Source organism: Ambystoma mexicanum, chromosome 1p (assembly GCF_040938575.1).
Source record: "Ambystoma mexicanum isolate Mex_15411 chromosome 1p, UKY_AmexF1_1, whole genome shotgun sequence".
Taxonomy (NCBI): domain Eukaryota; kingdom Metazoa; phylum Chordata; class Amphibia; order Caudata; family Ambystomatidae; genus Ambystoma; species Ambystoma mexicanum.
Window position 1 is genome coordinate 826,826,244 of NC_090921.1, and position 25,533 is coordinate 826,851,776.

At 49.4% G+C, this 25,533-nt stretch overlaps 1 protein-coding gene across 2 annotated transcripts in view; it reads left to right on the top strand.

Annotated features, from left to right (window-relative positions):
- Nucleotides 1–7,920, top strand: part of LOC138581359 (gonadotropin-releasing hormone II receptor-like) — a 703,230-nt gene extending 695,310 nt beyond the window's left edge. For both annotated transcript variants that reach the window (XM_069652638.1, XM_069652644.1), the window contains exon 4: nt 7,010–7,920. In XM_069652638.1, the coding sequence (XP_069508739.1) occupies nt 7,010–7,506 (497 nt within the window). In that variant the 3' untranslated portion in view covers nt 7,507–7,920. The remainder of the gene's footprint in view (nt 1–7,009) is intronic.
- The last annotated feature ends 17,613 nt before the right edge of the window (nt 7,921–25,533 follow it).

Here is a 25,533-nt window from a genome sequence, read left to right on the forward strand (position 1 = left end):
CGTGCAATCTTCTGTTAGCCCAGAGCAGTGGAACATAGAATATGTAGACTGCCTGAATGTGGTCTACATCAAGGCACTGGGAAGGTTAGAAAGTGCAGATTCTAGTTGCTTGTGTTCCAGCGGCTCTGCACTGCTCCTAAACTACAGGCGAGAATGCCCACCTCTGGGCCTAGATCTCAGGCTGCTTCAATCTCAGCCTGAGTTCTCTGGAGATCTTTATGCTGGTGGATCACAGCTCTTTCTTTCCAATGGCTCAGCACAGTTAGTTTATCCTGGGTGCCGTAGTTGCCTTTTTCTGAGAAACTGGAAGGCAGCTTCATTAGAAATAACGCACATAGTAGCGACACAGACCGCAGAGACAACCCCGGTGTAGGGAGCACAACTGTTCACACAGCAGATCCCTCGAGTGTGCCCGAAAGATAGTGGTATTTAATACCTTTATTGATGGAGTATGTGGCATTGCCATTCATCTTGAACAATGCTGGTCCCGCTCCAGTCCCGGCAGCCACATGGGTCACCGTCACTGGATACATGTGATCAGGTTGTATTATTTAATTATTGTTTGTCAGTGATTATGTCCCATTCTCATTAAGTCATCATACACCAATTGATAAATATCATGATAGTCACTTTTTCCACATTCTGTATTTTTTTGTTCAAACATGCATCTACTGGGGCAGCGCATCCTTGTCCCTGTGCATTAACTGGGACCTAAACAAAAATATTGTAAGTAACTGTTCCCCCTACAACAGGTATTTGATTGTGTGTTTTATTATGAAGTAGTCCGCATCGTAGGGGAGGACCCTGTTGTCCCCTCTACAGAATATTGTTTTTTTTTTTTTAAGGGAAGTTGAGTGCAAAGCACACATCTTCCCTTAAAAAGAAATAACAATCTTTTGTATTTTAGTGCTTTCATGGAAGTATTTTGACCTTAAGATATTGTTGTTAAGACCTTGCCTGACTACACTATTGAGACATCACTGTTGTCAGTCCCTATACCTGCTGTCCTCAAAGGTCACTGCTTAGCATCTCCATGTAAAGCAAAAGAATCACACTTTATTCGTCCCAGATTGGAGTGCTGCCCTGGCCTTCTATCTCCTGCCAGCGTGAATTGGCAAATAAACTCAGTGACTCATCTTTTGCAACAGCATAAGCCATCAGAGGACTCCAAGTCTGTGCGAATGTCCCCCGTGGGATGGGTAGAGCGCGTTAAATCAAGCAGCTGTGTCCTAGAGCACAATTAACCTTCAGGCTATATATCAATTTTCCTAAAAGATATTACAGCTGCAACAGCCCCTCTCATTAGCAGGCGCCTATTCGTGAGGCAGAGATGACTGCAAGAACATTTATTGCTGTGTTAAAATGCCTGTACGCTGAGGCAGCTCTGGGACCATTTACAGTGAGCAGCTGCGCGGCTGCGCGGCCCGACTGTGGAGATTGAGCAATCAATTTTTGGGGATCTTTTGAACAGCATCTGACTGCAAGATCCTCCGATCCAGGGAGAGAAAAGGTGATTTTTTAATTAAATTCGTTGTCGCTTCATCACCATGCGCTGTCCATTAAATCCTCTTGACTAGTGATTGAAGGGCACGCAATATGCCCACTAATGAACTGGCCCTTCGATTGATTTCAACGATTTATGTAATCAAACACGCTGTAACAACAGCTTAAATTAGATAATTGTTTGTTGGAGCCTCTCAACAATGTAAGCTAATTTTGTGAAAAGGCAACTTGTTTTGAAGCTGATGAAACTTGGCTTGTGGCTTGAATCATGAATAAAGAATGAAACCTAATTCTGGGAACATGGGCCCAACACAGAGAGTCTTGCCTCCCTTAGGTACTTTCCCTCAGCATTTGCGAAATCTGATTATTTGACTTCTAAATCTCGCGAGGGTAGGACCTCACCCTCACATCGACTGAGGAAAGCAGGGATACTGCTCAGCACACGCTGGTTCATGGTGCCCACAGATTTGCTTCAGAAAACAAGGGTTTTCATCTTTTGGCTGTCCAGATGTTTTAGCATTACAACTACCATTAGCCCAAACCAGCATAGTCTATGGTGAGGGATCATGGGAGTCAAAATGTCTGGAGAGCCACAGGTTGCAGATCCCTGCTTTAGAAGATGGGGTGAGAGTAGAGGTTGTCTGGGACATGCAGGCAATATTTTCCAGGATTTCAAGACAATCAAGCAATGTATATTGGTTAAAGAATCAAAGTATGTGAATTCCAACTCTTGCTCTCCTCTGACTTCTCACTGACCATCCCCCAAGGAAGAGAAGGTAGATTTGAATGCATCATATAGGCAACATGTCATAAGAATGCCAGTGTTTTTCAGCCCGGAACACAGAAATCATGGCAACTTTCATGAGGATGCAAGTGGTAGTGAGATGCTATTGCCTAGATCATCAACCACTTCTAGTCATTTGTTGACAAGAGAGTCATGACCACATTTTGGCAGCCCCCTGTCAGAGGAGGCGGCCCGAAGGCAAGAGCCTGATGATGGAACTCATGCCAAGTAGATTGTCGTGCACTGCAGTGTCAGTGTAGGGCGGCAAAGGCCCATCAACTCAGGACTAGTGTGTGGTTGGAATGCTGCTGCCTCATTCCACGGGGCCGTGGCCCCTATGAGGGAGACCACTTCTGCCAGTACGTCTTGCCAGCAGATGGGGGCAGGGGGTCTTTCACAGTGCCATAACTTACTGGCAGTATCCATCCCTTCCCCCATCCAGAGTTCAAGTTGGAACAGCAATACTTCCCAATGCAGGTGAAAAGGCCAGTGGGAATACACCAGCATCCGGCTAGGTTGGCATATTTACACCAGCAGCGGACAGGTTACACTGGCATACACAGTGGCATTTCGCATCCTGCAGGTCGGTGAGGGGATGAGGCAGAGAAATTTCAGATTAATTTGCCGGATTGGCTGGTGAAAGAAGTGAGAAAAAAGGGGAGGGGTTTCAGAATATGAGTTCCCCTGCCGTGCAACAGAAAAAAGAGAAAAAAAAAAGTGGCAGTGTCACACAGACCCAGTAATGTGGGAACCCACACCATGCAGGGAGCAGTACGCAGACCAGGGGAGTGGCGCCAGCATAAAGTGCAACCGGCATTGTTCCGACAGCAAAATCATAGATGTATCTTTCCTACACAGAAGTCGAAAGTAGGCTGCTCCTAGGAGCCTCCAAATCAGGTAGGGGCACAGACCTTGACAGTATCATCATCATAATCAACAAAATGTGTAGGGGGCCCTTTAGGACTCTTACCCATTTTGTTTTTTCTGATTTACAGAGTCAATTTCTTACTGAATAAACTGAGGGAAAGAGATATGATATAAGTCATCTGCAACGCGCCTGTACACAAGTGTCTCTAGGCTCGACAAGACTAGAGAGGAGAGACAGAGGGAGGACAAAACAAACAATCTTACTAGGACCATTGCTGGTCATTGGGCCGGCTCTCGCCGGATCCGAGATCCGGCACCAGTTGTGAAGCCGGATCTCAGGATCCGGCCAGAGTCGTCAGCCCCAAGCACCAAAACCATGGTCTGCAGCTGTATTGAAAATAAAAGAAATAAAAAAAACTGCTGAAGAAAAGAAAAGCGCCCTCAATGGCATGGCTTAGGGGGGCCGAGCAGCTCATTGCCGCCAAGAGCGCCCTTCTGGCTCTGCCCCCTACCTGTACACAACACCAGGACAGGCCTTCTTAAAGATGCTGGGCCTGGCCTGCACTTACCATGCGCCATCTTGAGGAGTCGTCTGGAGTCTGCTGCTGGATCTGCCGAGCCTGTTGCTGTAGCTGCCATCGTCCCGGATCCTGCTGCTGGAGCTGGCATCACCGGATTCTGGTGCCCGACCTCGCCGACGCCGTCACCGTTGCACTGGTAAGTTTTGGTAAGTTTTGGCTTTCCTCATCCAGGCCTGCATCGCAGACTACACTGCCAGGCCCACGAAGGGAGATCCGAGCAGCTCAGCCCCCACCTTCGTGGGCCCGGCAGATCCAATCTGCCCTCTGCGAGCACACAGAGCAGATTACCTTTGCTTTTGGCGCAGTGCTCGCACAGGGCAGAGACCGTGTAAACATTGCTTTTAATGCAACATTCAGGGTATTTGAAAGATAGTATAAGATATTCAAGTTTACCTCAGTACTCTCATGGTACTAAGGTAAAGTTGAATATCTATAAACTACCCTGAATGTTTCATTAAAATCAATGTTTACACAGTCTCTGCCATGTGCGAGCACTGTGCACAAAGCAAAGGTAATCTGCTCTGTGTGCAGTGTGCTCGCATAGGGCAATCTAAAATAACTAACGCTGGCTAAAGTGACCTGCACCACAACGGAAGAGATTCACTCCCGCTATAAAAAATTATGACAATTAAAGCATTGTTGAAAATAAATACATGTCAGATGGATGAATACTGCTTATAATGGCTGCATTAGTTAACAGCTTTGTGTTAAAGATAGTGAGCATCGTTTCCTGAAATAACCAGAAGTGCAAACAAATAGCCTTTAAAAAAAAAAAGCAATTATGTATGTTCTTAATGAAAATGGACATGTATGAAATACCCTTTTGTGGTATAATTGTATAGGAAGTGCATTAACAATTCATGAATGAAAGTCTATGTAACACAAGTGTATCACGGTAATGAATAACTCATTACTATTGTGTATCATAGATATCACTACTGACCTTGGGGGCATTCCATATATCATGTGTGATCCATTAGTGCTAAAGAAGGAATCCCACTTGGTTCTGTCTACTGTAAACTGACGAGACTGTAAAAGATTCCCTTTAATTGTCTATTTTGTATAGTTCTGTATACCAATCAATTAGTTAGTGAACTTCCTCCTTAATGCACAAATGGCATTTTGTGTGTGCAATATCTCCCCAGGCTCTTGATATAATTGGCCAGAGGGCACTATCTCCAACACACTTCATAGGCTGGTATTGTTGTATCCAGCAACAATCTTATCACCTTCTTTCTTTTCACAACGTTTGTGTACATTAGCATTGTGATGTCAAAAAGCGATTTAATAGCTTTTCAAGTAACATTTAGGGGCTCATGTTGGCCAAATGAGAAATTTGTCAGCAGTTTGCCATTACGTTTACATGTTTGAGACATGGTTCAAAGGCCCTAACTTTCAGAACAGCGCGAGGCCTCCCAGGTCTTCCACACAATGGCTCCTCTGCGATCTCTGTCCACCTGCCGTCTGTGAAGGCTGGTCTTTGTGCTAACAGAGGCTTCACTTCACTTCTCCAGGCAGTCTCTGTGGCTGCCCTGGACTTGCCCCTTTAAGGGGGATCTAGGTGGGGTTTGTGGGGAGCGGTGCAGGCCAGTAGGGAACATAATTCCACTACTTTACTTTGACCACTGATTGAAGACATTGCGCTGCTTTAAACTTATTTTGGACCTTAACTTTGATTGGAGGTCACCTGCCAGCTCTGCCCCCTCTAAACCCCGCCTCCTCAGACACCGGCCACCCCAAAACTCCTCCCCCACCCCATGCCTTGTGGGATCCCCCACCAGATTTTTTCCAATTCCACCACTGACTAGGCCTTGTGTCATTCAGATCGTGCAAATGCAATACGAAAAGTGCAGAAGGTGTATCAGGGGGAGGGAAGGTGGAAGTGCAATCAGGGCAGCATGGCTCTGAGTAAGTGCAGCCAGGGCAGCACGACTCTGGGAAGTGCAAGGAGGCGGGGACTGCAGGGTTCCAGTTACAGCCCCTATGTGCACGGTAGACCCGGAGGCAGTGCAGGGCCTACTGGTCGTGGAGGAGCCTGGTACCCAGTGAGACTCTGAGGGTAGCCAGGCAACCAGTCAGCGCAGCAGACAGGTAGGTCAGCAGGGGACAGAGAAAGAGAGAGAGAAAGCAGAAGCAAAAAGGCAGGTCTTGAGCTGCTTCCGGAACTTCAGGTGGTCTGGCTCGAGTTTGAGAGGGGCGGTGAGGCCATTTCAGAGGGAGGCACATGCAGAGGAGTGAGCTGTATGCCCCACTCTTTGCCAGGTGAAGTGCCTGGCCCTCAGAGAGTTGGAGGTGGCTGAGCGAAGGGCTCTAGAAGGAAGGGTTTAGGAAGAGAGAGTTGGCTGAAGTGTGAGACCCGGCTCCAGAAAGCCTTGTGAACGAAGCAGAGGGTCTTCAGGCCAAGGACAAGTCTTGCAGTCCTGTTCTGGATTAGTTGCAGAGGGTGGAGAGTAGAAGAAGGCAGATTGAGAAAGAGGCTGTTGCAGTAGTCCAGCCTAGAGAGAACCAGAGGTCTGGAGACAGTGAGCTTCTGGGAAAAAGCTAGAAAAGGGAGAATATCTCTGAGGAGATGCAGCTGGTAGTGGGCCTTCTTGGCAAGGTCAATGATGCAAGGAGAGAAGGAGGTTTTTTTCCCTCTTAGGAAGGCCAAGGAAGAGGGCCCAGGAGGGCAGCCAGAGTGAGAGAGGGAAAGCGGGAATAGAGGTCCCAATGAGAAGGATCTCAGTCTTACTGGCTGAATAAGATCCTACCCTTCGGCATTGATGTTTTTGCTAAATCCAACAAAGGTGGTGGTCATGTTTGCTTTTGCCTGTTTTTTGACAAATGCTTGGTGGAGAGGGACTAAACTGCGAGAGTGTGGGGAAGGGGCCTTTTTATGGATGTATATGACTTAACACTTTTATGAATTGTTTTTATTATGGTTTTATGTATTTGTAATGATCCGAAATAAACTTTGTTGATGATGAGACCTTGGCATGTTAAAATGGGAACCTTTGTGCAATCCTGCCTCCCTAGATAAATGGGTGACAGACACTTCCACGTGCCCAGCTTTAGTGCTACGATGCCTGGCGGATGATCCTACTCTATTCAGAGTCAAAAGGTTTGGAATGTGTTAGGATCCTGCCAACAATGTCTCTCTGCTGGCACCCGTTCAGGAATCCATAAGACCGTGAAATGATTCTTGTCATTAAAAAAGAAAATTAAAATTAAATCTAGTCTCTCTCCATGTGTCTGAAATTTTAATTTACATTTTGGTGTTTTGTATCTTTTTCAGCAGTCTCTTCGAAAGAAGTACACTTGAGACGTTCTTATAATAACATCCCAAAAGCACGCATGAGGACGCTCAAAATGTCTATAGTGATTGTCTTGACGTTCATTGTTTGCTGGACTCCATACTACCTCCTGGGCATCTGGTACTGGTTTTCACCCGAGATGTTGACAAGAGAAAAGGTACCGCCATCTCTCAGCCACATCCTGTTCCTCTTTGGCCTTTTCAATGCTTGCCTGGATCCAGTCATCTACGGCCTCTTTACGATCCACTTCCGGAGAGAGATCCGCCGGGTCTGTCGTTGTGCCAAACATGCCACTGATGCGGACACAGCCTCCATGGCCACGGGATCCTTCCGTGTCTCCACTACTGCCGTGCCAATCAAAAAAGCTCTTGGCTGCCAGGACGGGTCCGGTAGGTTTGAACTGGAAGTCACCGGGGTCGGCATTCACAACGGAAAGTGTGAGCACTGCAAAGGGAAGGTAGCAGAAAGTTTTATGTGAGGACTGCAGAGAACTAGACCATGAACTTGAAAGGGCCTCTGCCTTAAACAGAGAGAGCGATTAACGCTAAGCGAAGCCTGTGCTTATTGTGTAACCATAACGCTATTGGTGGAGGTTGAAAACTGAAGACACAGTGTCAAAGTTGTATGAAAACCGGAAGACGTTTCCTAACCTGGACAGATTTTTGGTGACCACCATTGTTTTACTCACCTAGTGGTCAGTTATTGCTGTAATAATACTGTTCTCTTCCGTCGTAGTGATGAACTCTGGATCAGATGTTAACTTGGCTGACCCAATTCAGCATTGAACGAACGAACTGCCAAATGTTTATACAATACAACCGTTTTCCAAAATAGTCAACTTCTACCATATTGCCTGGCAATAAATGTGTTCCTAACAAGAGTTTCATGTGAACGCTAGGAGTCTCTGACTCACTATCTCTTCCAGTCTCAGAATTGGTTTTGGCAGGTGTCCAACCCAAGATGGTTGATCAAAAGTGTATGTCTTTTCAAGTTTCTTTACAGCATGGGACTGCAACCTGCAGCTGTGTGTAGACTATGACTCCCATGATCCCTGGCAATTGAGTAGGATGGCAAGGCTCCATGGGATGTGAACTTCCATTAGTTCCGGTAACCTCGCCAATCACACATATTGCTGGATTGTGCTGCCCACTTCTTTGTAGTGATAGTGCAGATGAGCATCAGAATGACTTCCACAGTCTTATATAAAAAAGGAAACCTCCTGCCCAGCTGTCTTTCAGCTATTAGGCACCCAATCAACTATCCCATTTCTTAAACCATTCGAATGCCAGGTTGTAAAATAATCCCCATTGGGAAGAAAAGGAACATATTGGGGGAACATGTACAGTGGACAAGGCTGAAAGCTGTGGCCTAGTAGTGTTTTAAAATATAGAGGGGGCATGGGCGAATCCAGTTTACCATGAGCACATACATATTATAAGAGAATGGATTCACAATGACTTACAAAATGGAATTATTAGTTTAATTATTTTTGCATTTCTAGCAGCGCGCCAAACCCTTAGGCATCAGGGTGCTAGTTACAGTGAAGTGCGAGGTTACATACTTTGAAGTACAAGACCCTGCATGCATGTCACAGCATACGGGTGTTTCTTAAAAGCATAATCTGGCAAAGCCGTGCCTCATGGTACAGCGAGCTACATTAGGTGTACAGATGCATAGGTCAAGTTAAGGGGTATATGCACAGTCTGGCAAAGCCATGCCTCATGGCACGGGAAGCTACATCAGGTATACAGATACATAGGTCAAGATAAGGGGTATGTGCACAGTCTGGCAAAGCTGTACCTCATGGTACAGGGAGCTACAGCAGGTATACAGATACATAGGACAAGATAAGGGTATATGCATAGTCTGGCAAAGCGGCGCCTCATGGTACGGGGAGCTACATCAGGTATACAGATACATAGGACAAGATAAGGATATATTCACAGTCTGGCAAAGCCACGCCTCATGGCACAGGAAGCTACATCAGCTATACAGATACATAGGACAAGATAAGGGGTATGTGCACAGTCTGGCAAAGCTGAACCTCATGGTACAGGGAGCTACAGCAGGTATACAGATACATAGGACAAGATAAGGATATATTCACAGTCTGGCAAAGCCGTGCCTCATGGAACAGGGCGCATGCTTTGTTAAATGCATTGGCCGCAGAGTACTTCTATAGTCACAATTGGGTGGTTGCAAGACACATTAAATGCAGCAGGATGCTGCTCACGTCAAGATAGGTGAAATGCATGAAAGACGGGATAGGTGTGTGTACACAGACTGGCAAAGCCACGCTTCGTGGCGCGGGGGCTACTTCAGACGTGCAGACAGGTATATGAAGGGGATAGCTGGGCTAATTCAGTGTAGCACAGGCTCCAAAGGGTTCAGTTACGAAGTGCAGGTTATGTTACAAGCAGCACTGCTGGGCTGGTTGTCAATTTGAACGGTAGAGTAACAGAATGCAGCAAATGGCTGTATAGATCAGATCGAATCATCGAATCGAAGCAGGGAGAAAATGGATATGCATGAATTGATTGTTTATAGATCTGGGCTGGGAAAGCCACATCCAGGTGACTTGGGGATACGTCGGGCAGGGGGGCGCAATTACAAGCATCAGGGTTAGCATAGGCAGTCAGAGCCTTACCTTTCATGTCACGTACTGAAGGCAGTATAGAGGAGCAGCCGTAGAGGTTTGGTCGGGACGGATATCACCCATGCTGGACAGGGGAGCAACAAAGGTTGTTGAATCGGCATGTTATATCTCCTACCCGGGATAAGTGAAGTGGATATTAGTGCTCCTGGGTGCTAGAGTGAGGTAGAGAGGGGTCAGGCATCCCACGGCGTCGCCGGCTGAGACCGGCAGAGACAAATGAACAGGGCCTTAACTTCTGGCCTTGTCTTATGGCCTGTCATAGCATTATAAGGGACATGAACGGGAATGGGCCGAGTTAAGCTGGCCATGACTTACCACATCCATTGAACTTGAAGGGTTTTGTTGCATTAACTCTGCTCAACTTAACTACACTTGAAAGTTGTTTCAGTGAATATAAATAAATACACACACACACGCAATCAAGTTGTGACAGTGGTTGTGGAACATGGGAGTGGGGGTGTTAGTCTGCTAAGACTCTGCTGGTACTCCCTCCCAAGAGAGAAGGTGGTTCTTTAGGGCAAGCTTGAGACCAGTTACTGTTGTAATGTCCATAAATTAAATCCTAATAAAGCATTCTATATATAGCACACGGTGGAAGAGATCTTGGGAGCGTAGAGTGCAGGGGGATTAGTGAGAAATGTAATCAGTCAGATCGGGGATCGCCCATCAATGTATTTAAACATCAGAAGAAGGTATTTTATTAGTGAGCAATTGTACAGGGATAAAGTGTCAAGGCGGTGTGCCTAGGTGGGCGAGGATATAGGGCGTGCATGTGTCACAGATCAATAACTAGTTGGGAGGAGCAAGGAAATAAATGGGGGGTGGCCAAATGAAGAGGCTGGGTCAATGCTGCACTGTACCTGGCTGGCAAGTGCATGGGTAAAGTGGAAGGCAGGATAGGATTGGACTTTACAGGTGTTGAGGAGGTGTAGCCTGGCAGCTGTACCAGCAGATCATAAGCACGGCTGAAGGTTCAGGTCTCTGTCAAAGTAAACCCTTAGAGAGCTAGGAGGGGGAGCGGGAGGCGGAGCACAGGATTGCTATCATCGCAAGTAGGTGACAGACCCGTGCTGGAACTTTACCTGTAGGGGTGGCGCAAGCGCTCCCAATATTTGAGGAAATGGAATAGGAGTAATTAGTCAGGTAGAAGGCCCCCAGGGTGGTGCTCTGAAAGCCAAGATGTGAGTGGCTGAAGCAGTGTGGGGTGGTTCACTGTGTCAATTACGGTGGGGGTGGGGATCATGGAGAATGAGGAGAGCGAGCAGCTGATATCAGTGACCCTTAATGACCCTTTCTCAAGCAGTTGGAGACGTGGGTAAGTATATTTCCCAAATTCAATTTTTGTTCAAATATGATGCCAATTATTATTGTTTATGTTTTTTAAATTAGCATTTTCTGTGCCTGTTTTCCCAGTTCAGCTGCTCCTTTTTCAGCATGTCCTCCCTCTGGAGTCGTCCTCCGTGCCTTACTTACCACGTGCACCTAATCCTTACCTTGTGTTTTTCTTTTCTGTGTGCCCCTCTCTCCTCTCTGCAGTGTGTGTCTGAGGCTTTCTGTTTCGTTCTAGCTGGGGTTCCTTTCCGGGTGGACACCCCTTAAGCCACCCGTCATATGCCCCTTTCTTCTCCTTGCCCCTCCTGCCATTCTTTCTTCCTCACGCTGTTGCAATGTTTTGTCAGGGATTTTTTTTTTCCTCCAGGTGGCACAAACTGGCTAGTTATGTTGGGCCAGCTTGATTTTCCAGTGTGTGTTTAATCAGTGGAAGCATAACCGGGCAATACATGACCAGTAAGTGCACATGAAAACCGGCAATCGTTACTTTTCCCCCGCCATAAATGGTATTTCGACGAACAGGGTTCTCTCAAGGCCTGGCCCGTCAATAAGTCAACCTGTAGTCTTCACTGGTCCGCACATCTGCTTATTAGCCTCTGGGGCTTTTGTAAGATTCTTTTCTGGGCTGCTTCTAGGTACAACCAGGGGTGACTCAAGCCTCAGAAATTCAGCAGTGAGCATTCCAGTCTCTGAGATGTTCCTCGTGGGGAGACAATTCAATGTCACAAGCCTGGGTCATTGCGGTCAATTAAACTCTGTTATTGCCTGGCAAATGCAGGCAATAACTCGTAAATTGAGAATTCTGGTTGCATCTAGCCCGGGCCCACAACCACTTGTATTAGGTGTGTATGAGGCGGTAATTCTCTTTCTGGTAATGTGCTTATTCCATTTGTTGCTGCTGAAAATCCTATGGTTTCCACCTCGAAAAGTTGCCAAATCCAAGTGGTGAAGAAAGCATTGCTGGCGAGATCTACTCAATGATGGCACAGTAATCACAAAGGGAAGCTGAGCTACGGAGTTTGGGGTATTGGAGGCCAGGCAAGCACTCTAGGTGCACACTGGATCACCTTAGTTCTGCCTTTAGCGGAATCACTGACTTAAAATCCACTCATAATTGAGACGAAGGGGCACATCAGGATCTGGGCGGTGCAGTAAAAATGTGGTAAAAATAGCATTACCGCCGCATTCCCACACCGCCCAATCCTGAGTTTTGGGAAAAGGCAGCGCATACACCTCCAGCTCTGAGCTGAGTTTCTGTCCTGAGTTTCTGTCACCATTTTTGGCGCAATTACCGGAGCGCAATTACCGCTGCAGTAATTGCACTGAAAATGCCCCATTGAGACCAATGCACTCAAAACAAATGGGGACTAACACCGCCACCGCCACTTGAGATCCGGTGTTAATACTGCCAGACCAAGTGGCGGTAATGGTAATTGAGTTGGGCGGTATTCCAGTGGATTTACTGCTGTAATACCGCCCAACTTCTGATAGAGCCCTAAATGTGGTCTAATGTTTTTTATAAGCATATCATTCTTAGGGTGAATGCAAGTTCTCTGGTCTGGTTGAACTTTCCATGTTACTCGCCAGCAAGGCTGGCGAGCAGGGGTGGACAACTTTTTCAGAGTAGCCCATATTGCCCATTTTACGAATGTCCAACCCTTTTCCTATCAGAGAATTTGGAAATAAAATAACCACACAAAAGATACCCAGGGTGCAGAGACCAAACGGGAAATGTCCAGAGTTCCCACTAGGCCAGTCCACTCCTGGTGGTGAAGCTGGTCAGCTCCAGTCATGCCAAGAATGATGGCCTTCACTTACATAGAATTTGTTGAAGACGTTACTGGGTCATGGCAGTTCTCAAATGCCAGACTCTGACAGTGAAAGTGCAGCACTCCCCAGGTGTATGCGTAGAGCGGCAGTGCTGCAGCTTGCGGGTAGTGCAGTCTTTCCAGCGCAGAGTAGCTTTCAACTCAAATGACTCCCACCCACCAACTTATAAGTGCCACCCACCTTCTCCTAATTGCAATTGGCCTATTCACGACTGCCACTGACCTGCAGTTTACTGCCACACAACTATCAAAACCCTCCTCATAACTGCCAGTGTAATGCTGCCACGCGAGTATGCACTGCACCTCCCATTCCCGCTTTGCCAGGCCTCGCATTCCACACCACACATCTGTGTCCACTGTGCTGCGTATGCCACGCACATATAATTATAGCATGCATAATGTGCCCAGGCAGCTTTGTATAATGCTTCTGTGTTTTGATCACAGTCTGGGCACCTTTTGATGCAGTCTGTCACCGTGCAAAGCCTGGCGTGTTTATAAATAGGTGTTATACCCTTCTTACCACCCCTTTGTGTACCTCTTCTGGATAGGTACACCCAGGCACCTTTAGTCACAATGTGGGGCCTATGATTACAGGCGGACGCCATTGAGAGAAAGCCACGCGCTGGTGACACGCAGCCACATTCCAAAGAGCCAGGGCCCTTCCTTTCTGTCATTTCACTCTTAACCCCTTAGGTGCGAGGGTCGGTTTCACAGAGCTCTGTCCAGCCAGTGATCCAAATGAAGCGCTCGACATGCAGACGTGCCTGCCCACGCCTGGGCCCTTCTCGTGTGTTTTCCTATTTCTTTCCTCCTTTTGCTGCAGGAAGGTGGAGGCTTTGCCAAAGCACTGCACCTCACAAGTGCCAGCTGCTTTCTGCTGCAGACTCGCTACTTTACTTTATTAAGAAACAATCTTTTTTTAAAAGAAAGTTTAAAACAAAAATGAAAAGAAAAAAAACAAGCGAATGGTAAACAAGCAGCAAGCAGCAAAGACAGAGCTGTTGGCTTAAGGAAAGGTGGCGAAAACCTGCTAGCTAAATATTTGGTATCGTTTTGGTGTGAATAATAGGCGGTGGAAATGTTTAAATCTGCATTGTATTGACCATACGTTGAGTACTTCAGTCAGAGCATGCCGGCACAACCCCCTTCCCGCCCCCCACCCTTTTCACCAATGGACACACCCTATTGCGGCTAGTGACGGGATACTAGCTATTGAACACCTAGGGCAGAGGTGTTGCTAGGGGAGATCTGGGGGGTGGTGGGGGCAATAGCCCCGGATCAAAGTTCAGGGATTACAACCAAAAGGCTAGCGAGCCCTAACAGTCCCGACATTAGCGTAGCCCCGGATCTTTTCCAGACCCTGCAACACCCCTGCCTGGCAGGGTAGCCTGTGCTCATGGCAGCGACCCCATGCAAGGCAGCAGGCAAGCCACAAGACGAACCTTTACGTACTAAGAACTGAGTTCCGGGGTCTGCAACCTGGGTCCTCCAGATATTTTAGTCTATGGCTCCCATGATCCCCCACTATTGACTCTGTTTGATAGGGCTGATGGCAGTTGTAGTCCAAAACACCTGGAGCACCAAGGACAGCAGACCCTTGGTTTCTGCTTGATTGACAGAGGCTTCACAATGCAGCCACACCTCACCAGCAGGAACATGGCTTCCTGGACAAGCAGAAAGTACAACCTGACAATGAGAGTCGGGTGGATCACTCACCAACCTCTGCCTTTCGCTCACTTTTTGTGCATTTATTGAGACACGCTATTTCTACAAGAAATACAGAGGTGCAAAAAAGGATCCAGGGTATTCCTTCAAGAGGGAGCCTTTAAAATAAAGTTTGATGAATTTACAATGAGCCGAATGATAAAACTGGGGGCCGAAAATTAACAGACAAAGGGCTCTATCACGAGTTGGGCAATATCCCAGCAGTAAAAATGCACCGGGATACCGCCCATTGATGGAACTCCCTACACTGGATATCAAAAGCGCCACCAACACTGATGCATTCAGGTCGGCCCTTAACCTCATCTCTTACCTCCTTTTGAGAAACCCCAACACTATCCTGAAACATTCTTTCCTCCTCATGATCCCTGCTCCCTGTCCTACATTTCATATTTGCTGACATCTCCCTGTAGATACTACCCTTTGGGGGTCATCAGGAGTTGGACGGAGTGCAAAAATGCGGTGGTAATGCAATTATCACCCTACTACCACTCCACCCAATCCCGAGTTTTATGGAGGCTTCAAACCTGGCTGAAATACCTCTTCCCTGACCTTGGCAGTCGTCTTGATTCTCTTCCTGTTGAAGAACCTATTGCTCTCATGGGAGACATTAACATTCCAAAAAAGTTTCACCCTTAAGAATTAGACTTTGACTCTCTCCTATCGACCACCCATTGAACTCCCTCAATAATTAACCTACTTGTGTCGTCTGAAACTCCCTTGACATCTTTTTATCTGCCCACTTAGGGCAACTGATCTCACAATTGACTCTTCCTCATATAACCACTCTCTCAACCACTTTAACATCTGTGTTTTTCTACTCTTTTGCTCCCCCACCACTTCTACCTCCAAACTTCTAAGTTCAAACCTGACTCCCTACCTCCCTATCAGGCCACAGTCAAATTCCCCTCCTCCTCAGATCGCCTACATCAAACAGTTCTTTGATGACTTCAACCTTTCTTTTAGCCCCTATTTTAAAGCCTATATCACACCTGTAGATCTACTTCCTTTACCCATGGCTCCCAAACTTGGATTACTCATGTCTAACATGCATAAATGCAGCACTCCCCGCACTACTCCTCGATGCATGCAGGAACGCATGAGATAGTGGGGGCAGGGTGAGTGGGTGTAGAGAGAGTGGGGGTAGGGTGGGTGGGGGTAGTCAAGAGTGGTAAGGTGAGTGAAGGGGTAGAGAGTGTCAGGTAGGGTGGGTGGGGGTAGAGAGCAGGATTAGGGTCGGTGTAGAGAGAGTGGGGCTAGGGTGGGTGTAGGGAGTGGTGTGGGGGTAGATGAAATGGGTGTATGGAGGGTGGGTTGGTGGGGTTAGAAAGAGTGGTGTGAGGGGGTAGAGAGAGTTGGGTAGGGATGGTGGGAGTAGAGAGGGTGGGATTAGTGTACGTGTGAGGCTTTGGGGGGGTGGGTACTTGTAGAGAGGGTGGGAGATGGGTGGGTGTAGAGAGAGTCGGGGTAGGGCGGGTGGGTATAGAGCGAGTGGTGGAAGGGTGGGTGGGGGTAGAGAAAGTGTGTGTAGGGTGGTTGGGTACAGACAGAGTGGGTGTAGGGTGAGTGCGGGGTAGAGAGAGTCGGGTAGCGTGGGCGGGGGTAGAGAGTAGGATTAGGGTGGGTGTAGAGAGGGTGGGGTAGGGTGAATGTATAGAGAGTGCAGGTTGGGTGTGTGTAGAGAGAGTGCAGTAGGGTGGATGAGAATAGAGAGAGTGGGGTAGGGTGGATGGGTGGGGTGAAGAGAGTGAGGATAGGGTGATGGGTGAGGGTAGAGAGAGTGGGTATGGTGGGGGTAGAGAGAGTGGGGTAGGGTGTATGGGAATAGAGAGAGTGGGGGATGGGTGGGTGGGGGGAGAAAAAGTGGGGGAAGGGTGGGTGGGGGGATAAAAAGAGGGGGTAGGGTGGGTGGGTGTTGGGTGAATGGGGTTAGGGTGGGTGGGGTAGACAGTAGGTGAAGGGTGCCTGGGCTAGATAGGGTAGGGCTAGGGTGGATGGGTTGGAGTTGAAAGAGTCAGGTAGGGTGGGTGTTTGGGTGTTTGGGTGTAGAGAGAGAGAGGGGGGCTAGGGTGATTTAGAGAGAATGGGAGTAAGGTGGGTTTAGAGAGAGTGTGGCTAGGGTGGGTTTAGAGAGGAGAATGAAGGTAGCGTGGGTGGGGTAGAGAAAGTGGAGTTGGCTTGGGGTAGGGTGAGGGTAGAGAGAGTGGGGTCGTGTGGGTGGGTGTAGAGAGAGTGGAGTTTGGGTGGGTGTAGAGTGTGGGGGCATGATTGGTGGGTGGGGCAGAGAGTGGGGTGGGCTGGGTGGGTGGGAGTAGGACAGGTGGGGGTACGGGTGCTGGAGGTAAATAGATTTGGGGAAGGGTGGATGGGGTAGATAGAGTAGGGGAATGCTGGGTGGGGGAAGACAGGCTGGGGAGAGTTTGAGGGTGGAGAGGGCGAGGGTAGGGTGGGTGGTTTTGGTTCTGAGACAGTGAGGGTAGGGTGGGTGCGGGTAGAGAGAGTCAGAGTAGGGTGGATGTGTAGGGGCTAGAGCGAATGGGATAGGGTGGGTTTAGCGAGAGAGTGGGGGTAGGTTAGCTGGTGTAGAGAAAGTGGGGTTTGGTGGGGTAGAGAAAGTGGGGGAGGCTGAGTGGGGTAGAGAGAGTGGGGGAAGGATGGGTAGGGTAGAGCGGTTGGGGTGGAAAGGGTAGGGGGAGGTGATTGGGTGTGGTGGAAGGGTGTGTAGGGTAGAGACATTGGCGGTTGGGTAGGTGTGGTAGAGAGGGTGTGGGTGGAAAGGGTAGAGGGTGGGGAATGGGTGGGGAATGGGTGGTGGGTGGGGTTGAGGAGATGAGGGCAGGGTGGGTGGGTGAGCATAGAGAGGGTAGGGATTAAGTGGGTGAGGGTAGAGAGAGAATGGCTAGGGTGACTGGGGGTAGAGAGAATGTGATGGGGTGGATGGTAGTTTGTTGGTGGAAAACATGAACGACAAAGCATCCTCACGAGGACTTGCCAAAAATAGCCCAAAATAGCCTAAACAAAACCCAACCAACACATGGAATGGAATGGGGTGGAGTGGGTTGGGGTAGAGAGCGTGGTAGTAGGTTGAGTGAGGGGGTAGAGAGAGTGAGGGAATTGTGGGTGGGGGTACAGAGGGTGAGATTAGGGTGGGTGGGGGTAGAAAAAGTGGCTGTAATGAGAATGGGGTTTGGGTGCATGTAGAGAGCGTGGGGGTATGAAGGGTGGGTGGGGGTAGATAGTGGGGGTAGGATGGGTGGGTGAGGGTAGATAGTGGGGGTCCAGTGGGTGAGGTGGGACAGGGTGGCTGAGAAGAGGAAGGGTGGGTGAGTGGGGATTAGGGTGGCCTGGGTTAGAGAGGGTAGGGGTAGGGTGGGGGTACATAGTGTTGTGGTAGGGTGGGGTAGAGAGAGTGGGGTTAAGGTGGGTGGGGCCCAGGGTATGTGGGGGTATAGATGGTGGGGTATAGTACGTGGGGATGGGGAGAGTAGGTGATTTGGGTGTGGGGTAGAGAGGGTTGGGGTAGGGTGGGTGGGGTTAGAGTGGGGGTAGGGTGGGTGGAGATAAAGAGGGTGGGGGTAGAGAGGGTGTGGTATGATGGGTAGGTAGGGAGGGTTAGGTAGGTGGGTGTGGGATATAGAGAGTGGGGGCAGGGTGGGTAGTGGTTGATAGCATGTGAGTAGAGTGGGCGGGAGTAGAGAGCATGTAGAGGGTGGGGTTAGGGTAAGTGGGTTGAGTAGAGACAGCACGGGTAGGGTGCATGGGGGTAGTGAGAGTAAGGGTAGGGTGGTTTTAGAGAGAGGGGGTAGGGTGGGTTTAGAGAGGAGAATGAAGGTAGGGCGAGTCGGGTAGAGAAAGTGGGATTGGTGGGGTTGCAGAAAGTGGGGGCATATAGAGAGAGTGGGGGTTGGGTGGGTGTAGAGAGACTGGGGTAGGGTGGTGGGATTAGATAGAGTGGGGGTAGAGAGAGTGGGGGTAGAGAGAGTGGGGGTAGAGAGAGTGGGGGTAGGGTGGGAAGGTTGGGGGGTTAGGAAAGGTGGGGAAGGGTGGGTGGGGTAGAGAGAATGGGAGAAAGCTGGGTTTGTGGGAGCAGGCAGAGTGGGGGAGAGGATGTGGTGGTGAGGGTGGGGGTTGAGTGGGTGCAGGTAGAGAGTCGAAGTAGGGTGGGTGTGGGGGTGGAGAGAGTGGCGTAGGGTGGGTTTAGTGAGAGTGGTGGTAGGGTGGGAGGGGTAGTGAAAGTGGGGTTGCATGGAGGTGAGAAAGTGGCAGTAGGGTGGCTGGGGTAGAGAGAGAGTGTGGGTATGATGGTGGATGGGAGTGGAGAGAGTTGGGTAGGGAGGGCAGGTGGGAGTTGAGAGAGTGGGTTTAGTGTGGGTGGGGTGTAGAGGATGGGGATAGCATGGGAAGTTTGGGTAGAGACTGCAGGGTAAGGTGGGTGCATGTTTGCAGAGAGGGTGCGATCAGGTGGGTGGGTGGGGGTAGAGTGGGGTGAGGGGTAGAGCAGGTGGGGCTAGGGTGGCTAGGGGTACAGAGTGTGGGTGTAGAGTGGGTGGGTGGGGGTAGAGAGAGTGGGGTAGTTTGGGGGTAGGTGTATGGTGGTAATGAGTGTGGGTATGGGGTAGTAAGTGAGGGTAGGGTGGGTGAGAGTAGAGAGAATGGGGTAGGGTGGGCATATTTAGAAAGGGTTGGGAGACGGTAGGTGGAGTAGAGTGGGTGGGGGTAGGGTAGGTTAGGTGGGGGTAGAGAGGTTTGGGGTAGTGTGGTTGGGGTAGGGATAGTTGAAGTTGGGTGAGTGGAGGTAGTGTGTGAGGGGTTGGGTGGGTTTAGAGAGAGTGGGGGTAGGGCGAGTTGGGGTAGTAAGCGTGGGGGTAGGTTGGGTGGCTGGGGTAGAGAGAGTGGGGGTCATTGGGGGAAGAGAGCATTTGGGTAGGGTGGATGGGTCAAGGTCGAGAGGGTGGGGGTAGGGTGGGTGGAGATAAAGAGGGTGAGGGTAGGGTGGGTGGAGATAAAGAGGGTGAGGGTAGGGTGGGTGAAGATAAAGAGGGTGGGGGTAGGTGGGGGTAGAGAGGGTGTTGTACGATGGGTAGGTAGGGAGGGTTGGGTAGCTGGGTGTGGGATAGAGAGTTGGGGCAGGGTGGATAGTGGTTGATAGCGTGTGAGTAGAGTGGGTGGGAGTAGAGAGTGTGTAGAGGGTTAGGGTAAGTGGGCTGAGTAGGGACAGCAGGGTTAGGGTGCATGGGGGTAGCGAGAGTAAGGGTAGGGTGCTTTTAGAGAAAGGGGGTAGGGTGGGTTTAGAGAGGAGAATGAATGTAGGGCGAGTGGGGTAGAGAAAGTGGGATTGGGTGGGGTACAGAAAGTGGGGGTAGAGTAGGTGGGGATAGAGAGAATGGGGGTTGGGTGGGTGTAGAGAGACTGGGGTTGGGTGGTGGGATTAGAGAGAGTGGGGTTAGGTTACTGGGGGTAGATAAAGTGGGGGTAGGGTGGGAGGGTCGTCAGAGGAAAGGTGGTGAAGGGTGGTGGGGGTAGAGAGAATGGGAGAAAGCTGGGTGTGTGGGAGCAGGCAGGGTGGGGGAGAGGATGCGGTGGAGAGGGTGGGGGTTGGGTGGGTGCAGGTAGAGAGTCGAAGTAGGGTGGGTGTGTGGGGATAGAGAGTGGGGTAGGTTGGGTTAGTGAGAGTGGGGGTAGGGTGGGTGGGGTAGTGAAAGTGGGGTTGCATGGGTAGAGAAAGTGGCAGTAGGGTGGCTGGGGGTAGAGAGTGTGGGTATGATGGTGGATGGGAGTGGAGAGAGTTGGGTAGGGAGGGGAGGTGGGAGTTGAGAGAGTGGGGTTAGTGTGGGTGGGGTGTGGAGGGTGGGGATAGCATGGGAGGTTGGGTTAGAGACTGCAGGGTAAGGTGGGTGCATGTTTGTAGAGAGGGTGCGATCAGGTGGGTAGGTGGGGGTATAGAGAGTGGGGGTAGAGTAGGTGGGGTAGAGAGAGTGGGGTGAGGGATAGAGCAGGTGGGGTTAGGGTGGCTAGGGGTACCGAGTGTGGGTGTAGAGTGGGTGGGTGGGGTAGAGAGAGTGGGGTAGTTGGGGTAGGTGTGTGCTGGTAATGAGTGGGGGTATGGGGTAGTAAGTGAGGGTAGGGTGGGTGAGAGTAGAGAGTAGAGAGAATGGGGTAGAGTGGGCATAGTTAGAGAGGGTTGGGGTAGGGTAGGTGTAGTAGAGTGGGTGGGGGAGGGTAGGTTAGGTGGGAGTAGAGAGGTTTGAGGTAGTGTGGTTGGGGTAGGGATAGTTGAAGTTGGGTGGGCGGGGGTAGTGTGTGAGGGGTTGGAAGGATGTATAGAGAGTGGGGTTAGGGTGGGTTGGAGTAGTAAGAGTGGGGGTAGGTTGTGTGGCTGGTGTAGAGAGAGTGGGGGTCATTGGGGGAAGAGAGCGTTTGGGTAGGGTGGATGGATCAAGGTCGAGAGGGTGGGGGTAGGGTGGGTGGAGATAAAGAGGGTAAGTGTAGGGTGGGGTTTGAGAGGGTGAGGGTAGGGTTGCTGGCAGTAGTGAGAGTTGGGGTAGGGTGGGTAAACGTAAAGGGGGTACAGTGGGTGGGTTGGGGTAAAGAGAATGGAGGTAAGGTGGGTGACAGTAAAGAGAGTGGGGGTAAGGTGGGTGAGGGATAAAGAGGGTGTGGGTAGGATCGACGGATGGGGTAGAGAGAGTGGGAGGTAGGGTGGATGAGTGAAGGTAGAAAGAGTTGGACTTGGGTGGGTGGGACTATGGTTGTGGAAAGGGTGGGCAGTTTCTGAAGTTCCAATGGAAAAAATCTTTCATCAGCCTACATCACAAAACGTCCTCAACTGGTGGTGGCAAGGGATTTGGGTTGTTTGACCAAAGTAAAATGATTTGCAGCGGAATTGACCGTAGTCACTTTTGCCACAAATCGCTTTTTACTTGGGCCAAACAAATAAAATGTTGCCTCCTCCTCTACTTACCTCTTTGCTCGCCGCCGCCGCCGCCGCTTCGCCTACACACCTGCGGCATCAGATCCGTCCCTCTAACGCAGGTCGGATCCAATGCCGCCTGGTCCATTTTTCTTTTTTTTGTTTTGTTTTTGGGTCCCCCGCTTCCATTCTCAAGGAAGTGGGGGACACCCATTCACCACCCAAAGCCCACAAATACCGAACATGTGGAGAGGGGAACATCCCTGCAACCCACACTCCACACTTTCGATATTGTTGGCATCGATCGAATGGTACTGGCCGAAACCAGTCAAATGTATAATTCGATCGATTTTTTTCAATAAAATTGGATAATTTGGTAGCAAGTCTCGGGACAAGTGGAATCAGGACCTGATGTATTGAACAATGTCAACATCATGAGGGATCCCCACAGTTTTTTCAGGCACAGGCTGAGCTGACCATAGGTCTTCTAAAATCCCTGGAATTTGACATAAACTGGCAGATAGCAGATCTGAATCAATCGGTGAATGTGCAGTGTCTGGGTTTCATGATGAACTGCAGGCAATCCTCACCAAGACTTCCAGCAAACACATTTCCTGCTAACAAAAGGAAGCGCCCGTGCATTGTACGGCAGCAAGTGGTATCACTCAGACGTCTGGCCAGGGTGGTAGATCACCTTCTATCCTCCACCTGGGGAGGTTTTCCGGGCCCCTTTCACTACAGGTTCGTCTTTCCACACAAGCGTGTCCAAAATTGATTTGGCAGATTCCACATGTCGACGCCGGGAACATAAGGGCAGTGTTTGCTTGCTTCCCCACTATTCAATTGGATTCAAATGCAAGCCCAAGAAGTTGGGACACTATATGTGGGAGGCTCTTGACTGGTGGTGACATAGTCTCAACATCAGTCACTCTCGCATATAAGCATTTCAAAAGTGCTTGGCTGACACTTGGCAGTCTGGTGGGTTCTCACATTGTGAGGCCGGGCTTCTCATGGACCACGGGACGCCAGTTCGGTATATCAACAAACTGCTCTGGACCCACTCTCAACCTCTGCCAGATCAAGCAACAAGGTTTGTGGAACTTTGCCTTCAGTGTCACATCGGGGTACAGGCAGAGTACCTTCTGAGGGCATTAACTCTGGCAGTGGATGTGTGCTCCCAGCAGTGGACACACACAAGTGATTGGACACTTAACGGGAACTCTTTGTCCATTTCCGTGCAGGTTGGGAGCCATTTTAAATCAACATTTTTGCATCAATTCTCCAAGCCTGGTTGCATCAATTTACAGTTGGAAAGCAGACCAGTTCACCTGACCTGGGTCACAAGCACATTTTTTCAATGTTTTCAACTTTGGGAGGGAGGTTTCATCATGCACCCATCCCCCCGCCCCACCCGAAGTCCATGAAAGCTTGAACACTGCTTCATGCTCAGTTGCCGGGAAATACGCCTTTCTGCCCACCTCAAGCCTGGAACCCTTTGACCCTAGAGCTGAGTGTGGCACCTCCAGTCCTACTGCCTGTGCTGAGGGCGACTCCTCTAGGACCTTTTCTCTGACCTCACCCCAGGTTTTTAGAGGGCGTTCATCAACTTATGGCCTGGGAAATGTGTGCCTTGTGCACAGGTGGTGTGCTGGGGGAATGTCATCAGACTCTCTTGGGCACCCATCATCACCAGATCCAACGACTCCTCAGGGAAGGCCTGGGTGCATAGGTGCCTACTATGGAGTCTGGATCCCTTTCAATCAGAGTTGTCGCAGGTGGTACATTTCTAGCGGATCTCCCCATACATTTCTCTTGTCGTACTGTCCGTGCCTAGAGGCCCTCCATCTCCTCCTGGTAGAGCGATTCCTAGCGGAGGAGAATCCTTTAGAGACGTGATGATTCGCACATATGCAGGTTTTTTGAGGTTTTAATTGTGTTTTGCCCATTTTTAGGCACCAACGCAATAATGGGGATGCAACACTACAGTCCCAATCTGCCAAATTGGTTAATCCTATGTGTCTGGAGCCCTTCACGAGGGTGGGAGATGTCGGATGTTACACATTTCAGGGAGGTCCTTTTCACCAGAAGGTGTTTCTTTTGTTATCTCCCAGAGCACTCAGCCACATTCCAGGATCATTTGTTTCCCTGTTAACCAGACTGGTGTCCGGTCAAAGGTTCGACACCAAAAGGATCGAATGACCACACGGTCGAGGTAATAGGACCGAAAACCAAAGAGTCGAATTTATTTTTTTTAATATTTATTTTTGTTGGTTTTCGTATAGTAAAAAAAGTGTTTTTTGGACCAAAAACAGGGGTTTGGGGCGGGACCCCCCCAAAAAAATTTAAAAAAATAAAATTCGACCCTTTGGTTTTCGGTCCTTTTGATTCGACCCTTTGGTCATTTGATCCTTTGCATTCGAACATTTGACCTAGAACCAACCAGACTTGCCCAAACTCTGTGTAGTGCTGTGTTTTAGGGAATATGAGCAATGCTTAATTTGTGGGGGTGCTTGCCAGGGCTCAGCCCTGCCACTTATCTTTTTAGCCCTGCCACTTATTGTGTCAGACTTTATTTATGAAGTGGTGATGGTCAGTGCATCCATCCACCACAATGAGCACGTGCGAGCTGTAATGCAACCCCAGATATGTGGACACTGCGGGGAGCAGCTAAAGGTGGTGGCAGCAGTGGGGCCCACCCGCAGCGTCACAGGACTACTAGAAAATGTTTGGGCTCTGGCACTTATATTTTTACAAATTAAACACTGAATATGAGTGAGGCACCACCGCCCTAAGAATGTCTGCCAATCAGCTTCTTCTCCTGCCATGGCTGGATGAGTTCAGTGGGCAATGTCGCAGGCTGGCACTGACATTTCCCTGTTTGGGGCTCACTCTGCCAGAAACGATACAGCACCTAGAGGCTTTTGTTTGGCAGCACATTCTTTGAGTGCCAGATGTGTCTGATGACAAAACACTTCAGAAGTTCTATTGCAAGTTGTGCACCCTCCTCTGGCTGTGGTTAATGGCTTCGAACCTGCATAACAGGAAGCCAGTCTGGCATGCCATAGAATGCCAATTGCTTCTAGGAGTTATGATGAAAAGTCAGGATTCTATTAACGGCATGGAGGAGAGCATCATTCCAGCTAATCTTACCCTCCCTTATGCAGGGGTGGACTGGCCTGTAGAGAACTCTGGAGATTTCGTGGCAGGCCTCTTTTGTGTGGTAACCTATTTTATTTTTTTCCACGTTTTCATATAGGAAAAGGGTTGGACATGCTGAACATGTGTAATATGGGGCCACTTTGAACATTATCTGCAGGGCCCCTTTTGGTTCCCAGTCCACCCAGGCCCTTAGGGTTTCCTTTTTGGTTTCAGAAGCAGACCGTCTTTTCTGAGGATCGCAGACTTGGATCTGTGAATCCACGGTGGCTGCGGTCCATGTTGGCATTCCTTTTCTTCTTTCCAAAATTGGCTTCAAGAGGGGAGGTCACCTCGCAGTCAGAAAAGAGAATGCTGGGAGCAGAATAAACGTAGTTATGGAACTTAGTTGATGAAGAGTGGCTGGGCTAGAGCAGACAGTGGATGGGGTCCTTGGGAGCTGTTGTCTTTCTTTCTATGCACTTTCTTTCTGCTGCTTACACTAAAAGTAAAGTGTGATGCACATTACAGAACTCCGGGCCATTACCGTGGCAACTACTAGGAGCAATCAACATTGGTAAACAGCAAGGAAGGACCTTTACCCTGACCAAAATGGCTCAATGAAATCACCCGAAATAAAATGGCGGGTCCCACCAAGCATGTAGTTGGTTGCCAGCAAGCAAGGGCCTTAACCCTCGGGAAAATGGCTGAATGCAATCCTCAACACAAACATATCAGACTGCTCCAAACATGTGGATTGGTTGCTTAAGTTGGCTATTTTGAAAAAGGGCCCTCTGGACTCACCACAGAAAGTTGCCAAACATATCTGGAACTCATTTGCCCTATGTTTCAGGTCTGCCAGAGCGCCTGAAGACTATCTAAATGGCAGCAGTGTGCAGTAGTAATTCCAGTAACATAAGA